Genomic DNA, 20,115 nt, shown 5'->3' with positions numbered 1-20,115 from the left:
AAATTGAGAGGGCACGAGTGAGAAGATGGTAAGAAGTGACTGCAAAACAGGGAAAAGAAAAACTTGATTCAAAAGCAAGGAGATGGTGTGGAGTGACTGAAAAAAGGGAAAACAGAAACTCTATTTTGAGTAGAGTTTTTCTTTTCCCTGTTTCTCAGCCACTTCTCACGCTCTCCTCACTCATGCCCTCTCAATTTCCACCCTCTACCAGCCTCCTTGCCCCTCTCCCACCACTTTCATGGCTGCCAAGAAGATATAAGGTCATGTTTGGCAATCATGAAAAAATATTCCAGGGAATATTTGCGGGGCCAGTTGTAATAGATGGGTGGAAAGTGGAAACTGGAAGGGTGGGAGACGAAGACTTGAGAAAGGGTAAGAGTGGAGAGAGCATGGGTGGTTATCCCAAAAAAGAGTGGGAAAAAAAAAACACTGATTAAATTGTGTTTTTTCCTGTTTTTAAGGGCTTTTCATGCCCTCCCCTCACACCCATCCTATCACTTCTCTCCCTCACCAACCCATCTATCACAACAGGCTCCACAAATATTCCACCACAAATATTCCATGGAATATTTTTTCATGGTTGCCAAACATGCCCCAAGTAAAAGTTGATTCTAACAGAAATAATGGTAATTGGCTTTAGGTTGGAGAAAAGAGGAGGCTTGGAAGCAGTAGGACCAGGAACAGAATTTTAAAGCAGAAGAGGCAGGGTATCAAATTCTGCTTCTAAAGGGCAGGGTCACCATTTCTTTCTAAAAGTAGGACTGCAAATATGTCTCAGAAGAAAAAAATGCAATCTCTTGAGAACACAAGACATATAAACATATGTATGGTACATATGTATGGTAATGAGTATAGTGTCTCTAACTAAAGGAAATGAATAGCCAAAGCTTCCCAACTTCAATTAAGAAAATAAATTGAAAAAAAAAAAACTACAACATGGTGACAACAGACAGTTTATTGGCAGATAGCAACCGCTAAATTTACACATTTGTTTGCTATGTGTGCCCCGAACAGAAAAAGAAGAGAATTTACAATGTCAATGGACTGAAAGAAAATAAATACCTGACTGCCTCATGTATTTTATCATTTGGTGCCTCCATTGCAATGGTGGATGATACCATTGCTAAAAGTATCCTTGCGCTTCTGAATTGGCCTATTTAATCCCCAAATACGAATTGTACGATCATCGCTAGCTGACGCCAACATGTGTGGGTTTGCCGGATTCCAGCTGACACAGTTAACAGCACCAGAATGTCCAGGCAATACCTCTAAGAGCTCTCCTGTGCCTCTATGCCATATATAAACCTGAAAAATACAAGTTTGCATGACAGAGAAAAAGATCAGAAACAAAAATGAAGAATAATAACTTTGTTCAAGTCACTACTGTATCCTAGCCATTTTAGAAATGACAGATGCACTCCACTAGAAGATCATGTACTTGGTTCTATATTTTGGAATATATATCTAGACAAGTTTTTCATTATCAGAAATGACGGGATATAACTACCCGTCCTTGGCCACACCAATATACTGCTAAAATTAGTATACAAACTTGTCTCCAAAATTAACTACAGTGATATTTCAATTTTGCGTGTAGATCCTATCTGACCTCCATAACAAAATATTTTGTTTGGCAAGTTGAAGGCAGTATACTGGGGTTGAATCTTAGGTCACTGGACATCATGTGGTTCATTTCCTGAATGACTTTTAACCACTTAGATGAAAAGAAACTTTCTAATTGATGGGTATGACTAAATTGTAGGAAAGTTAAGGGAAAACCCAAAGCCTCGGTTAGAACGCAGACACAACGGCCTGGAATACAGATCGAGTTTCAGTTTTTTGTTTTTTTTTTTGACAAAATTATTTCTTCTCAAAGAACGCTAACATTTTCTTGACAGAGAAGACAATCAAAACACAATGATCAGGTCAAGAAAGAAAGAGATGTTATTCATTATAGTAGTTGTTATCACTAATCAGAAAAAGGCTCGCATAACTCCCCATTAATAGCTCCAAACATGATGCAAGTTTCTGAACAATTGAAAATGATAATATACCTCCAAGTACTTTAGTTTATAATGGTAATTTGTCAAGGCAAACAATAACTGCAAATCAGAAGCCAAGGAAAAAGAAAGAGACCCAACAACTATCTCCGTACATAATTTGTCAGATGTATGGAAAATATAAAAGTTAGTTTTTGGTTGCTTATAATTTGAAGGAAAAAACACAACTTTCAGATGTGAAGTTTTGAAAAAATCCAGAGAGAACATCCCCCCCCCCGAATTTATGAGATTTCAGTAATTGCTCTATCAATTGGAATTTGAGTTATACTAAACATTGACAAGCATTAACTATAAGTACTAGAGATTATGAGAAACTGAATGTTAGTTTAATCAATATTAGAGAAATATCTGCACGTCATGGCTGATGACTTCACAACTAATATAATATGTCTCCTCAGATCAAAGAAGAAAAACAACATTTCCATACCTGTGAATCCTCACTTCCACTGGCAATAAAAGCTTGTTCAAAACCTCCGAAACAAGACCTTATTACAAACCGTGTGCGTTTGTGACCTTTGTAGTTGGCCACGAGCTTCAAATCACCCACAATGCTCCACAAATGGATCTCTTGGTTTACAAGATTCACCAACAAGAACTTATCATCTCTTGACAAAGTAAAAGAAGTAATTGTTTGGTCCTCTTCTATCAGCCTCTCAATTTTTGCTTCCCTATCAAGCAACAAAATTGCAGTTTCCCTACACATGCTAATTATCTGTTTTCCGTCACTTGTAACGGCCATGTCTGAAATCTTAAGTGTCCGTTGCCCTTTCCAACATTCTAGCTCTTTTCCATCCAAATCCCACATGCATATGCTCTTGTCCGTTGCACCAGAAAATACCCGTTTTCCATCGGGAAACCATCCGCAAGAAATCAGACCAAAACCAGGTTTATCATAAACATGGAGGCATGAACCCGAGCTTACATCCCAGCGTCGAACAGACTCCTCCATTCCACATGTGAGAAGTTGACGATCATCGGGACTCCAAGCAACGGTCAAGACCGGTTTCTGATGACCGGTTAGTGTGTGTCTGTACGACACTCCGCCATCCTTGTCAACCTAAAATATTAAATGAGTAATTTCAGTTCTTGGCAGAAGGATAAGCATTATATTGAGAAAGCTTTGTACTTGTTCTTTTTATATGAGCGTATGCATTCAACATAGCAAATTTTATAAGAGTCTGATGGAGAAGCAAATAAGGATAGATATCTAGTGGTTGGTAAGAAGGCCAGTATTTGGGGCTAGAGTAAAATTCCCACGACTTGATTGATAATGAAACATAAATGCCCATCAATCCAAAAATTAAATACATGTCCATGAAATTTCTCACAAAAATATGGGGGAAATATTGCTACATCATTGTTTTCTCTAATAACTACAAATTACATAATGTGTTATATAGATGACTAAATGATGAAGTACAACCACACATTGAGGTTGAGGATATAATGAATAAGCAAGTACAAATGTACAATGATTGGAGGACACGAAGGTTATAAAAACCCATGCAAGAAGGGAGAGAATTCGCACTGTTTGTGATTCAAGGTTGGAGCCATACCATGAGACGCCATTACATGAGACAAAGGAAGGCAGGAAAAGTATTGTTTTTGAAGAAGGTCTTCATGGTGATGGGGCCCACTTCAAGGCTGCTATGCATGAGTAAGGTGTTTGGAGCGACAGGGGCCCACTCTGATGGGCTGCAGTTGTTTTATTTCCTGTTACTATTTTATATTGTTTATTTCTGTTGTTAATTTTATTTTGAATGATTTTTACTTTATGTTAGTGGGACTATCATTAGTTAAAGTCAGCATTTCATGTTAAGGTTTTAGCTTCGTGGGGTCTATGAGTTATAAAATTCGTGAACAATAATGTGAACAGTATGAAATTCTAATTCTATTATAACCTATTAGGGAAGCAGCTAGGGAGGATATGTGTATGTGTGTGTGTGTGCACGCGAGCCTGCGTGTATTGGGTCTGGCTTAAAACAGTTTTCTTTATGTATTGAGTAAAGAGGAGAAAAGTAGACGTTTGAGGCCAGTTTTGTTGCTGTTCTATTTGTTCGTGGTTTTTCTTGAAGGAAAGAAATTTCACTCGAAGATTCTTGGTGTTTTTGCAGGATTTTTTTTTTTCCAGATCTGATTATGGTTGTAGTCAAGCTAATCCCTGATCTGTTTACAACAGTTCTCCATCGTTTGGAAGTGCTTACAACAAAAGGTGAGTGATGTGATCTATTTTATACTGAGAGCATGAGATTTATACACGTATTGAATCTAGATACGGGTAACCAAAAGCTAATCACTGACTTTTGGTCATATTGTTTTGGAAGTCTCATCATAAATTGATATCAGAGCAAAGATGGCTTCTAGAAAGCCATTCGGTTTTTATTCTAGTGAAGAGATTCAAGAAAACAAGGAGGTTAGGGAACTAATTCCGCAAAAGTAAGGAATTGTCGAAAAAAATGACAACAATGAGAGAAGCCTGAAGGGGGAGATAAAGGAGATGAGAGAGCATTTTGCACAATTTGGTTCTTCTCTAACTCAACTAATGCGTAATCAAGAGATGCAACAAAATCTGGGGGCGCCCTCACATGTGGAGATCATTATGGGTGGAATTGAAGAAGGAGGTAAACTCTACATATCAACCCCCACCAAATCAATATACCCCTTGAAAACAATTTCAGCCAATGAACTGTATTCCACAAGAGAATAATCAATGGGCGCAAGGGATAACGATCGAAATTCTCGAGTTTTGCGATGGATTGGAAGCTGAAAAGTATCTTGACTGGGGAACCACGATGAAAGTTCTCTATTACAATGAGGTACCAATGCGAAAATAATATCGTTCGCTGCTTTGAGGCTCAGAGGTCGTGCAGCGGTAAAATTCAATGGGCTCAGTTACTCCAACTAGTAGTTACTACTTGGGAGGAGATGAAGAGATTCATGGGAGAGGAATTCTTACCTTTCTAGTAACAAATTCGAGAATGAGTTGAAGGACGACCGAGTGGTTTTTGCATTCGTTTGAATTTTGTTAAGTTCAAATTTCTATTGGATATTTCTTACTTTTAGTTTTTATTATGGTATACGCTGTTGTTTTCCTTTTTAATATAAATTCCACAATTTTGTGTGTGTTTGTGTTTTTAAAATGATTTTAGTAAGTTTCACACACATTTCCCACACGTGTCACACATATTTCTCACAAGTTTCAAATATGTTTTCCACAGGCTTTCCATACGTTTCTCACATGTTTCATATGAGATTATGTTTCCCATGCATTTCAGAAACGAGTTTCCCACATTTCCAAAATGCGTTTTAGAGGAAACAAGTTTCCCACCTGCCTAAGTAGTTTCCGGCTACTATGGTCACGACATATGTGTATTGACAACAAAACTATCAATAAGATTATGATCAAATATAGTTTTCTTATTATCAGGTTGGAACTTCGTTGAGCCTTAGTGTTATCGACAACGAAACTATCCATAGGATTACGATCAAATATAGCTTTATTATTCTCAGGTTGGAACTTAGCAGAGCCCCACCGTTCTCTAAGATTGATCTCATGAGTGGATATCACCAAATTCGTATTCGGCTGAAGATGAATGGAAAACAACTTTCAAGAAGAGAGAAGGATTGTATGAGTGGATGGTCATGCTTCTTAGACTGTCCAATGCACCTATTACATTTATGAGGGTCATGAATGGGAAAATGATAAATGCGCCCTTTTCATCACTTGGGACACCCAGCTACATTGTATGTGGCAATCAGGTCACTTCATTCCTTCAAATGTGAAGTACATCAGGCCCTTTGCAGTCATAGATACACTAGAGCTGGGTGTCCCAACTGAATGAGCCTTGAACTTCTCGTCCAAAGGCTGTTGTATCACAACAAACTGGTCTAAAAACTAACTAAGTTTTTAGGGAAACTCCAAGGTAGAGATTTACTTTATGAAAGCATTGAAGATTCATTCGTAAGTATGAGAGGCACGGGCTGCTAGGAATAAAAATAATATAAGGCTTTCCAGAGATCACGAGAGATGTCCGTAATTGGAGCAAGAACCTGAAACCAGTGTTTAAAAACGCATATGCGGCGCAGAACGTGGCCAAAGAAAATCATAGTTAACTCGGTACGACGCGGTCGAGTATTCGGTTGACGCAGCTGAGTACTCAGTTGACGTGGTCATAATTTGGGAGAGTTAAATGAATTTTTAATTTATTGACTCAGTAGGTCAAAACGCGAAACACGGCGGCAAAACACGGAACACTGCTAAGGTAAAAGGGAGTCAACTCAGGGGAGTCCACGATGATGTGGGGGAGTTTTAAAACTAAGCCTCAGACATGAGAGTGGAATTGAACAGTGCGATGATAAGTTGATCATTTTCCATCCAAGTATCATATTCTAAGTTCTTTTCCCCAAACGGAGCTTTCTCTTCTCCAATGATGCAATCACCACCTTCATTTTTAATATACTCAGTGGGAGGAAGTCCAGGCAAATGAAATGTCTAAGCATTCTTTGATCACAGGCAATGGATAGAATTTGACCCTTCAAGAGGAGGAAATTGTCATGCGATAGCTTGATTGTTACTAGTCGGGTGAGAAGAGGAAAATATGAGGATGTAAAGAGAAGAGGAAGCTATATGAAGTGAGAATGGAAGAAATAAAGAGAAAAGGAATAGAGGTGAGATTTATGAAAATAATTAGAGAGGGAAAATGTATAATTTTTTGAATAATAAGATGGATATATTAAAGGGGTGAAGAAACACCTAAAGCATAAACTGAGGAGGATGGGAAAAGGAGAAGTAATTATCGAAAGTGAGATGGAGAAAGAGAAAGAGAAAGAGAAAGATGAGAAGGAAAAGCAATATCCTTTCAAAGATGATGTGAAAGACAAAAAGGAAGGAGAAGATGCATGCATTTGAAATAGGAAGAGATGCAGAAGAGAGATAAATACTTAAAAAGTTGGAAGGGATGAAGAATTTAGAAAGCAAGGACAAAGGAAAAAAAGTACCTCTTTTAGTGGAACTGCTTGAATCAAATAGTGAAAGGAAGAGAAAGAACAGAATTCTTGGGGGAGAGAAACCCTTTCATTGTCTTATGTGACATATTCATGGAACAAATGACTAAACCATCCTTAATGAAGGCCAGGACCATAAAACGTGGCATTTAAATACTCCAAATAAGCTTTTGCGGCATTTTGCAGATGACATAAGAGGAAATCTTGGTTTTGATCAAGGGTCACACGACTTCCTTCCAGCATGTTTATCACTCTGCCAAGAGTGAGGAAGACACTCTAGCCTTAAGTGGGGTTGGGAGAGCTGATTTCAAGCTGTTCAACCATTTCCCCTGGGATCTTGTATTTTCATCTATTCTTTGTTTGTTGTTCTAGACCAGCTCGGTCGAGGGCCTAGCTTCATGCTTCTTAATAAATTCAACCATTAAAATCAAATAAAAATAAACAAGTACCACTCAACACCAAGCACAATAAAACAACAAATGAAAAAAAAAGTACTTATCTGCCATGCAACAATGTGTTTCAATTGCAAAGGAAAAGTAATATGGTTGATCCTAAGCTTGTAGAAAGAAAATTAAGCAATATAACAAAGTAAAAATATTACATCCCAAATAATTGCAGAGCGATCATTGGATGATGAGGCTAAGTATTTCCCATTGTTCGAGAATTGCAAAAACCATACTTCGTCAAGGTGTGCCTGAAATACCTGCACCATAAGCGAAACAAGATTAGAAGATAGATGCAACTAGACTTTCCAGATTACAAATGCTAAATGTAATAATGTTGAAGAGTTTATATACATTCATGGACAGTTTTTTTGTGGGGGGGGTGGGTGGGGTGGTGGACAACGCAATTTTTCTACAATCCTATAAGATAGATGAACTGGGATTTGTGACACTGACAAAATTTTATTCGAAGTATAACATGATACAAAAATAATGCACAATTAGTGAGGACTAAAGTTAATGATGTCTCGAGATACAAATTAATGGAATCTAGTATTTTAAAATATTTTCAACAAGAGAATTTAATAAAGTGATAGATTTCCAGTAACCTGAGGTCAATTGTAGCAATCTTTGAGGAACCGTGATTGATGGAAGTTAGACAATTATATCCTACTTAAGATTACCCATGTGTATGCCCATGTGTGTCATTGCAATTAGAAGAGTATTCAGATTCTTATGCTCCCATAAACTATTCAAAAAGGTTCTGGGCCTTCTGGCATGTGCTGAACATTTTTCTACCTCTTAATCCACAATTCAGGATATTCACTTTTCTTTTCTAACAATGAACTAAAGACATTGATTACCCCAGTTGTCCACGTGCACTCGTGTGGCTGGTCTCTATTCTTTATTTTCTGTGCAAACCGGGATATACAGGCCTTGCAAACTAATTGGCCGATATCTTTCATGTCTATCTTCAGGTCCCACATTTTTATTGCTAAGGGACAAAAGGGAAAAGAAATATCAAGAATTCCTTGGAATGCAGTTGATTACAGAAAGGAATCCATTTAGGATTACCAAAGGATCATAAAACCAGAGAGATGGCACTCGCAACAAAAAAATATAGAAACATTATGTACCTGTTAGATCCAAAGGGAGTGACATCAATCCAGACTCCAGATGATGGCCCACCATCCCACACGTCATGATGGAGCACATGCAACGAGTCACTGGTGGACCTCCTAGAGTTCTCATGCTATGACTCCTTTAAAAAGACGTATATTTCATGGGCTTATTGGCTGGTCCAAGCGGAGATAGCAGTTTTAGGAGCCAGAGATACCTCGACCCCACTAGCCAAGCAGAGAGACATTCTGCAAACTGAAAGACTCCTTATGTACCAAAGGCCTGCATCAACTGTCGAACCGCATGTATTTCTAGGGTCAGTCAAAAGACATCCATGACATGACTACCTCAACTCGGGAGTCGCACCACTAGAGTTCTCAAGATCAGCTGAAACGGACCCATTGCTCCCATCTGTTGAGTACACATGCTCCTCCCTCCTTTGATTCAAACACTGCCCGGTAGCAACATTTGGGGCCCACCAGGTCCTATGGTCAAGGATAAAGAATTTGAAATGCATTAGTCTGTTCACCGCTAGCTATTGCAGGCTGCAACTCCACCCTGCTCACTTGAACAGTCAAACCTCTACCTGCCAACTGCTCTAGGGCCTACTGGTCTAGATTGTCGCGTTTGAAGAATATGAAGTTCCCGATTGCCACCCAGATCTGATTCAATAAATGCCAGCTCACCTCTTGAAGGTAGGGGTGCAACTCGGGTCGGGTTGCGGTCAACCCAGCCCGACCCGAGGAACCCATTTTTCCAACCCGACCCCCGACCTGACCCGAGGAACCCACTTTTCCAACCAAAACCCGAACCGACCCGACTTCAACCCGACCCAACCCGAGTTTTTAAGCTTAAAAAAATAAAAATTATAAAAAATGTCGGGTTTCACTCGGGTCGGGTTGCCAAACCCTCAACCCGAACCGAACTCAACCCAACCTTTTTTCGGGTTCAGGTTGAACCCGACCCGAGTTGCACCCCTACTTGAAGGAGACATGTGTCCCTGCTCTATTAGAGAGATAAGCAACACCCGTTCCCTCGTAAACCCATGTCATCATCATTCCCGTAAGCTACACTAGCCTGAACTACTCCTAGAAATAGGGACTATGAAATCACCAGCAAAACCCTACTAATGTCTTGAAGTGGGGGCCAAACTGGTAGTCCCATAACCAGGGCCACTACCTATTAGAAGTATCCAAGGTTTTAAATTCGGATTTCTGTGTCAGTCGCCATAGAATCAGAAACGTTGTTTCGACTGGTAATTTCGGCAGAAATCATGTAAGTCACATAAACATATGCAAATGATAGAATGTAAATATGAAACCTCAGATGCTAAAATAGAGAAATTATATGGTGGCCGTCAAGTCCCGTGAAGGCGGTACGTCAGACGTACCACCCTTGATATTTGATCCAACAGCAGCCTCTTAAAAAGTGCGCTGCTGTTGGATCAAATATCAAGGGTGGTATCACTTTCACTGTACTTGACGGTCGGGCACCATATAAAAACTCTGCTAAAATAAGCACAAATCCAACAGCAGCCTCTTAAAAAGTGCGCTGCTGTTGGATCAAATATCAAGGGTGGTATCACTTTCACTGTACTTGACGGTCGGGCACCATATAAAAACTCTGCTAAAATAAGCACAAATACATACTTGGAAACCATCACATAAGCAAGAAAACTATCCATAATGGTTTAAAACATATCGAACACCAGTGGCATACACTGTCACACATATCTGACAAATTAGTGATTTAGTACGTACCAAATTTCACATGTAATTCATATAAAAATTTATAATAATACATGTACCACATTTGGCATGCAATTTATATAAATATAATTATACAACACATACTGATATAATATACCACTATTACACTTAAGATTTTGGCTTAGGCATTTAGGTTTCGATTAGGATGAAAACGGAATCATTTCGGTCGTTTCGTGTTGGTTTAGGTAGAAATCTAGAAGTATGGAAGTATCCTCTAATTAATTTGCTTCTCATCCACCAACGAGAACCAATAAGGCGTGGTTCCAGCAATTGAAATCTACATCTTATGTTTGCTTTGATAGAACTCGGAGACATGACAATAGAATCTAGCAATCTCGTGATCCGGGATGTGCTATGGTTCCGAAGGATGAACCGGATATGGACAGCTCCAATAAGATTTCATTCTTCAACAAAAATCGTAGCTATAATGCCTTTTTCTGATGAATCACATATTCCTACGATTTGATGGACTAATAAATCCATCAAATGAATCGTAATAACAATTGAAATGATCGAAAAAGATATGTGAGTTAATATATGTTCTAAAGTCGCAAATATCATAACCAGGAACAGGACCTATCACAAGAATATTTTTTTTAGTGGGGCGATAACTCTGAAAAGACAGATTGCCTATCTTTTCTTTCATCTCGGGAGAAATACGATCGGGGGGAGCTAATTCGAATCTCCCTATGGCAGGAACAATACATGGAGAGAATCACTCCTAATCAATTTACAACTACCTAAAACAATTTATATAAATATAATTATGTAAAACATACTGATATAATATGCCACTATTACACTTAAGATTTTGGCTTACGCATTTCGATTTCGATTAGGATGAAAACAGAATCATTTCGGTCATTTCGTGTTGGTTTAGGTGGAAATCTAAAAGTATGGAAGTATCCTCTGATTAATTTGCTTCTCATCCACCAACGAGAACCAATAAGGGGTGGTTCCAGCAATTGAAATCTAGATCTTATGTTTTCTTTGATAGAACTCGGAGACATGACAATAGAATCTAGCAATCTCACGACCGAAGTACCTATGGCAGGAACAATCCATGGAGAGAATCACTCCTAATCAATTTACAACTACCTAAAATGTGCTTTTTGTTCAGGCGTGCATCGAGACTCCTATCACCTCCCACCAGAGCTCCGTAGCCAGAAGCCCCAAAAGCCTGTTCTATTTCAAAAGTCACTGAAAAGGGCAGGGGTGGCTAACGCAATGCCTCAGGATCATTAAATTCTGAAATGGTGATACGTAACTCAAAAGGTTTGACCATCACGGCTTGCACCGGACGTATATCACTACATGAACCATCCATAAAGTCTACCCAGCCAAAGATGGCCATTGCTCTAGACATTTGTGTGTGCACACGCGCACGCATGCACACACGCCTGCTCCCCGCCACCCCACCCCCCCAAATCCATAATTGACCCCGTTCCAATATTCATTTGTTGCTCGACACCACCTCAGATCAAAAAGTCTACACAAATTTAAGAGATGTCTAAGTGACTGCAATTGCTACTCAATGTTTAGAAAAGATTCTCACCGTGCTTTTCATCACATTCAGATAGACAGTTCTATAAACATTCTTTGACCTCAACTGGTGCCAAATTAATAAGAATCTTCCAGTTTTGGAAGATCAATTTATTTCATTCTTGGATTCAGACCGTACATGTGGACTAGGGGTGCAACACGGGTCAGGTTGCGCCGGGTTGAGGCCAACCCGAGGAACCATTTACTCAACCTGAACCCGATCCGACCTGAGTTCCAACCCGTTTTGGTTCAACCCGACCCAACTCGAGGAACCTTTTTTTTTAAATCCGACCTGACCCGAGTTCCAACCTGACCCAACCCGAGTTTTTAAGCTTACTAAAAATAAAATAGAAAATGTCAGGTTTCACTCGGGACGAGTTGCCCAAGCCCTCAACCCGGCTTAGGAAAACCCAACCCAACCCAACTTTTTCCAGGTTGAACCCAACCAGAGTTGCACTCCTAATGTGGACTACATGGAATTAATAGTATCCCTTTCAAGGGTTTGTTTATTATGAATCTATTTCAATGACATGCCTATTTCTCATATATCTCCTCATCATGTGAAGCCTTTCTTATAAAACAAGGGTGTGTTCTTTTAACAGGAGGAACCTACGTAGTCAGATGTGAATGGACCTGAAAGATACCAATCATTCAAACAGCTCAAGTCTAAAATGTTCATGCAAATAGAATCATGGAACATTTGAGGCTCATAATGCAGCAGAATAGATATGGCATAGTTATGAAAAGAAATGTCCTCCATTCATAAGCATGCGATAAGTCGAATGAATTCTCGCTTATATTGTAATGGGAAAGTGACCGCTCCTCTAAACATTGATACCCGAATGTGTTTTTCTGTGGCTAAATAAATAGAAGTACATGCATGGTTTTGAAATATCATTATCTAGTTCATCAAATATAGGAATTATTTCAGGTTTTTTGTCATTTGATCAAAATGGCGCAATAAAATTGCGATATTTTGAAAAAGTTGGAGACATTTGTGACTATGCTACAACCCCACGACATCCTCCTCCCTGAACCTATAAAACCATTTGCACAATCGAACCCTATTAACCACCCTATGGTGCTTGATTCCTGCAGATCCATTCTTAGAGACATCTACCCACCTTGACAAAGGAAATCTCCCTCCGAACACCCCCCACGCGCCAAGTCCCACACACCCACCCACATGCTCCCCCCACATCCATCCTGTTTCAATATTCATGTGTTGCCCGACACCACCTCACACCAAATAAGAATTGTTCCTAGATGTTGTACCTGAGAGGGGCAAGCACCATAAAATAAGAAAACGATGAAATCTTAAGCCTTACCTATCCATGCGACAGCAAGCTTGTATCCATGTGTCAAGTGTCTTCAACTTTTTCCTTGGAAACAAACCCATCAGGTTCCCTAACATATGTATGGTAAGGCCAGTCTGCTCTAGTGCAAGGCCTTGAAGGTCCTACATGTCTGGCACCTCTTGTGTTTCCATACATACTCACGAACTACAAGCCACTCAAGCCCACCCATGATACTAGCTTGCCCTCGTTGTGCACCACTTCAAGTCCACTTCTTGTGATCCGCCTGTACCATGAGTAACCGAACACAAGGCCCACTAGCCCGCTGCAAAAATGTCAAAGTGAGAGGCATGTTCATGTCACACGAGTCTGCTAAATGTCGTCAACCTGGCTGTCCAAGGCATGACCCATGCCATGTATCAATCTGCGAGATAGAAAGTACCACTTAGCAGATAAAGCTAACTGAAGACAAGGCCATGTCTAGCCACACTCAGCTCTACCAAGTCCTTTGACTTGGGTGCTCAAGGTAAATGGCCGCACCAAGAGACAATTCAGAAAATTGCAACACAAGTCCACACGTCCCACTCGGATAGGTGAAAACCACCAAGCTTACGAAGCATGCCGTGTGCTACATCCCAATCCACCAAACCCGAAGGCTCGATCATCCAAGGCACAGGCATCTACCATGGACCATTCCACAAGATCTTCATCTCGTGGGGGTGACCGAAACCACCCTGACATGGACTCATGGCAAGCCAACTCGATTAGTACTACCCACAAGACGTACCACGGTGTTGAGGCTTTCACAATATTAGCCTCAGCACAGGTCTGTATGCCCAGTGCAGGTAGGAACACAACCCACCTACACTGTCTTTTGCCCACATCCTCGACCAAAGAAAGTAGAACATCTCTCAAGATAACTCACAGCTCGCACCCAAAGCTCCCTTAGGATACCTACAAGCTGCATCGTGGTTTTCCGTTGTGCCTCATGCACATGCCAGGTCCAGCATGGCACTTCAGCCACCAACAAGGTTCTGAGTTCTGACCCACAATCTGCTGGGCCTAAGGGGATGAAGCAGTCACTCAAGTCCCAAATGCCCCTGACCAAGTGCCTTTGACACCCCATCAATAGCCGGTTAGCTCATGCAACGCTCCCATCCTAGGGCCTAGCATGATTCTCCATGATACAACGACACCCTCTTGCACCTATCATGAGAAGCGAACCGGTTTTCTCGTGACACATGGCACTTGAATGTGGGCAAGGGTATCTAATATGGCAAGCATCGGGAACGGGGATAATCTAATTTTAATCGTGCCATACATTATTTTGAAAAATCCAATCAAAGTATCCTCAACCAACTATCCTAATCAGTGTTTAAAAACTCCTTGACTCGGCAAGGAACTCGCCCGAGTCGACTCCTTTTTACCTCGGCCGCATTCCGCGTTTCACCACATCCGCGTTCCGCGTTTTGCCTTACAGAGTCAATAAACTCCTTTGACTCTCCCGAGTTATGACCTTGTCAACCGTGTTAACCGCGTTCTTGGCCGCGTCCGCGCCGAGTCAACAAGGATTTTTCTTGGCCGCGTTCCGCGTCAAATCCGCGTTTTTAAACACTGATCCTAATTAGATACTCGTATATTCTAGTGTTTGCTCGGAAGGATTCCAAGTCTCATAGCCTTCTACAATCCCCAAGTTTGAAGCCCACTAATTGTTGTACTTAGCATCCTAAAAAATAATTGTGAACACGAAAGAACACAAGGTGTTCTCTCCTGCCCCAAACCTTTTGATATAGAAGATGAATCTACAGCGGAATCAATCACCAAAATAAAAACCATTTCGATACACCAGCAACAGTCACTTCACTAATCTTCAAACCCTATCCTCCCAAGAATATAGTCTAGGAAGCCACATTGTGAAATGCTTTCTTCAAGTCCACCTTACATATGATGCAACACCTGAAACATCTTCCTTCTGCCTCGCATACATGAACTTTGACACAACCATGACATCATCTGAAATATTTCTTACACTCGAGAAAGCAAAGGCCGAAGGGGATTTGAGGCATTTGATAAGCTTGTGAAGGAAAACAGAAACGAACTGAGAGTAAAATTTTATCACAGCTGGCATATTTATGAGGTTGCAATCGTGAAGCTCCTAGTACCATTTTTCTATAATGAAAAAGTTAGAATTTAGATATGCACTTATATAGGCTCGCCAAAGGAATTTGCAAGTAACTTCCATCAAGTCTCTTTAACTATCTAAAAAAGAACTAAAATTCCCAATTAAACCATTTGGCCCAAGGGTATGATTCAAGTCAATAACAAAAACCACCTTCATACCTCCTCTTCTGAAAGCAGCTCTCAAAGTTCGTTGTTTCATAATGAAAAGGCAGAAAGATTTGGGACCTTGGAGATTGGCTTCTTTACAGACAAAATCAAAGAAGCTTGTAGGCGCTTGTAGGCCATTAAATGTTACTTTTTATTATATCCCCAGATCAGCGAATGATCTTGTTGATTCGCTGGCTAAATCTAGGGTACATAGAGACCATCTTTATATGGGGGTAACCTCTACCTCATTTGTAGTTTTTTCATTTCTTTTTTAATGCACTTTCAGTTAACATTTAAAAAAAAAAGGTTATCTTCACTCATACGTAAAGGTGCCAAAAGCAGTCAATAATCACCTGATGTTCTACCAGGGAGTCTACTTTCATGCCATCAACTAGTAGACTTTGGATAATATTACCCCCACTATCCAAGCATTTAAGATTTGTAAAATATGATGCATCACAGTTCACAACTCAAAATATGATATGTTCTAACTTTTGTATGATTGATATATGCATCCAACATGCATATATTTTTATTGTCATGTCATCTCTCTAAAAACCAATACACATTGGGTGAATGCATCAATATTGAATGGCACTTAAATGCACACTTTTGGCATTTATGGCATTGTGGAGAACTCAGTATATGATTCCCTTCAACCACTAAATTTATTCTTTTGTCTCTAACAGATTTCTTCCTCTCTTATCTTCTTAAGCATATTTTCTTACAACAATTCTCTTTCCTTTTCCTCAATCGGCAACGTATTTTGATCTTTCTTACCATCTAAAATCTTTTTTCTTACTGTCTAAAATCAAATATTGCCCAGAGGAGACAAACCTCTCGTTCCCGCAAATTGACTAAAAAATAATCCTAACCCAAGTCCTGGTCATCTTCAAGAGTTCCTATACAAACCTATGCCCCACCAAATCCTTTTACCTCAGAAGAAAACAGATACATAGGAACAAGGTCCCCAAGATCTCAGCTCAGAGTCCAATACAAAAGAGAAAATGATATGAATAGGCGTGATAAGCCCTTTGCAGCACCTCGAAGAAGTGAACCACATATTCCCAAAAAATGAGAAATGATCAAGATATCATGGTCGAATTATCCTCATTATTCATCCACAAACAAGAAGCACCCCACTTTGGAAGACCAATGAGCCCATGCCGACCCACAATGACCAATTATCATAGTTTAGTAAAATAACTCCAGACTGCATCCAGTTTTCCTCATACTCCAAAAAGCAATCACCTTTATAGATATCAAAATGAAATGACAGATAAGGAGAGGGGGATTGGAGGAATCAAACACTCAGCTTTGTAAGTACAACTGATAAATCAAGATTCCACTTGTGTTTGATATATTGATAACAGGAGAAGCTAAACTATGCGATAATTGAACAAATAAATCTGGTAGCTTGGAAATGCCAATAATCAATCAATCAAAAAAATGCCCATGATTGTTTCTCAATTGAACTGATGGCACTCAGTTCCAAAAAGAATATTAAAGTATGTAAGATAACAGTTCAACTTCAACTTTTATTGAGCCAGGAAAAGCATGCTGGATACCCATCATTTCAACAAACAGTAGCACTTAAAAATTTTAAATGCCACTGTCAACCCATACAAGTATGTATTTCCATGTGGACTCATTTTTCTAATTAGAATATTTTATTTTGCATCAATTAAGTATGAGCCACGTAGAAGAATCCAACTAGAACCAGGATTAGAGCCGGGTAGATTCCTTTTACCTTCTTCATGAATTTTTTCTAAAGGATTCATTTAGCCGACCCCAACTAGTTTGGGACAAAGGCTTTGCTGAGTTGTGGAGTTGAGTAAGTATGAGCCAATATTTATGGTAATTACTATCCAAATAAGGAAACAATGACTAGATTGTGGAGTGTAGTGCAGAGACCAACTGAGTCGAAACAAATGAAGAAGACAAATATAAAGACAGTAAACACATGGAAAGCAAGAAACAAAGTACAAAGGCAAAGTTATAACCTGTAGAGTTCGAGAAGGAATCTGGTCTCGTCCACATTGATGATCCGAGTATAATGAGAGTGCACTATCCAAAGAGTTGTGAAAGAAACAAGCCTCTCTTTGCACATTGAGAGCCTGTTCAACCAGATGCTCTAACCTCTTTTCGGGTATCATAACTGTGGGAGGAAGCAATTTTTGCAATTTCTCCATAAGCTTTAATCGTAAGTTTGAAATCGCAATATCCTGACTGGTAGACCCAATTAATACACGCTGCAAAGGAGATACAATACATCCAGATAGCTCATGCACTTGCTTTGTGTTTATTCCAAGAGGAGCAATCTCAGATCTTAGCGTCTTCAAAGCCTCCATGACTCTTTCCTTTTCTAAAAGTTCAACGAATTTCTGCTCTAATATCAAAAAAGATGCAGACTTAAGAATTTTTTCATCTCGGAGACCAATTTTTTGCAATGTAGCCACACTTTCATCCCAATTCCCATCTAGCACTTGTTTCCTAAATAAGTTAACCACGGACGAATGTAAGGGTATCCCGGACTCTTCTTCAAGAAGTGCACCGCTTTTCTCGAACCCGAGAGAATAAAGGGCTTTTGTTATGATCCTAACGAATTCCACCCGTTTGATAACTCCTTTAGAACCAAGCATCTCTTCATCTCCTTGGGAAGGTAGAGGTCTGGCCATTGTGTCTCCCAGACAGACGATGGGCTCTGTAAGAGACAAGTTGCACGAGAGGCTCCTCAATTTTCCTGAGGGCAATTTCACGCGTTTCGAGGGTGGTTCATCGTCCTCTACACCTCCCATGAAATGCCCAAATCAGCCCATATATATCAGTATCAGCTCCAGCAAAGGGGAACTCTAGCTAATGGGCAAAGCAATTTATTTCGGATGCTTCCCGGTGGATCAGAAGTTAACCAACTTCCCTGCATAAGGAAATCAAACGTTATGATCCCCAAAAATTTATGAGTACTTGATTAGCAACAAGACCGCACTTTATTAGCCTAAATTACAATATCTCATAGTGGATACATCTCTAGAGAGGATTTTTCCTACCACTAATCAATTCTAACCATAATTTGAAATATAAAAAAACTAGAACGAAACAAGCAAAGCACTTCATCACGACTAATATACCAAACAAACTTATCACAACTAATATAGCAAACAAACTCATCACCATCTGAATAGCAGAAACGAATGAACCCAAATGAACAGATATGACACAATAAAGATAAGAATGTGCCCACAAATGGATAAAAATCCACCAGAGTTATGTTCATCTTCCGATAAAATAACAGTGTAACATGCAGTCTCTATATGTTATCAGAAACTATGGTAATGTATAAGCAGTTGAGGCAAAGTTTTGGTTGCACTTCATCATCTACCAAACAAACTTATCACCATCTGAATAGCAGAAACAAATGTACCCATATGCGACACATTAAAGATAAGAACGTGCGAAAAAATGGATAAAAATACATCAGAATTCTGTTCATCTTCTGACAAAAAACACTGTAACATACAGTTTCTATATGTTTAAGTAGTCGCGGCAAATTTTTGCTACAAAATTTAATATAAAAAGTAGGAAATGCAAATACTGAAATACCCCATCTCACAAACAGCATCCATTACAAAACCAGAAGTTTAATTCAATAAATTATTTGTGCATAATAGAAAGACTGAAAAAGACATTGCCCACATAAACATATGCAAATTCCCCAACATATGAACAACACAAACACACCCAAAGATAAACCCATTTTAACTTCAAATTATAAAATCTTTCTGACTACAAAAAAAGGCCACATATCAATAAGAACCCACGTCAGAAACAATCAATACTTTAAGAGAACACACAATAATCAGCCATCAGACCAACAAAATAAATAATATGACAAAATAAATAATATGACCCCAAGAGCAGATTTCTAACCTGAAAGGATATCCGACTATGGAGATCCCTCCGATCTAACACAATAAAAAACCCTCACCCCAAAAAAAAATGAAAAACAAGGACGATTGCAAGAAACCCAGATGGTGGTTTTTCTATAGGAGTCTTTTTAGGGTCAAAATGGGCCAAACCCAATAGAGAAATCCGTGGGAAAATCTCAAAGATAATGCATACAGGTAGACGAATAGACCAAAAACCCTCAAAAGGTCTCTCCTCACCTTCTTTGTCTTTACATTAATATTTTCTCATTGGGTTCTTTTGCATTGAAAGTAAAAAGCCCATGAGCAGGTGTTAGGCTTTTAAATTGGATTGTTTTTTGCAGGTACAGGGAAGGGTGTTTTCGAGAATGAGATGTCTTGGCGTGTAGGAAACCAACTCACAAAATAAAGGAGTGGAGGTAGCTAAGTATATTTATGTGCAAATTCATGTCTTCATGTAGGTGTTGTTCTTTTTAAGTGGGGTAATGTGAGAAATTTTGAATATTGTTTACGAAATTGATATTGGCACTACAATGTTTTGATAAACTGCACTAACTCACCTTGTCTTTTCTTTTTAATTGGCGTCTGACATCAATAAAAGACAAGGAGATTTAGTGTAATTGTAAAACGAG

The 20,115-nt window shown here is 39.4% G+C and overlaps 1 protein-coding gene across 2 annotated transcripts; it reads right to left on the bottom strand.

Moving 5' to 3' along the window:
* Positions 1-855: 855 nt before the first annotated feature.
* On the bottom strand, positions 856-19,879 carry LOC143884722 (WD repeat-containing protein 26 homolog). 2 transcript variants are annotated; one of them, XM_077388465.1, is made up of 5 exons: positions 19,724-19,879; positions 17,564-18,477; positions 7,666-7,767; positions 2,488-3,117; positions 856-1,305 (listed from the first exon to the last, which is right to left on the bottom strand). In XM_077388465.1, exons 2-5 carry the CDS (start codon positions 18,356-18,358, stop codon positions 1,084-1,086), a joined length of 1,749 nt encoding a protein of 582 aa, XP_077244580.1. In that variant the 5' UTR covers positions 18,359-18,477; positions 19,724-19,879; the 3' UTR covers positions 856-1,083. The 2 variants fall into 2 exon arrangements, with proteins under 2 accessions (XP_077244580.1, XP_077244579.1); XM_077388464.1 differs by having other exon boundaries at positions 19,488-19,875.
* Positions 19,880-20,115: the final 236 nt, after the last annotated feature.

Source organism: Tasmannia lanceolata, unplaced genomic scaffold (assembly GCF_043159265.1).
Source record: "Tasmannia lanceolata isolate RefF3 unplaced genomic scaffold, GAP_Taslan_0.1 ptg000008l, whole genome shotgun sequence".
In the NCBI taxonomy this organism is placed as follows: Eukaryota; Viridiplantae; Streptophyta; class Magnoliopsida; order Canellales; family Winteraceae; genus Tasmannia; species Tasmannia lanceolata.
This window is presented reverse-complemented; position numbering and strand designations above follow the sequence as displayed.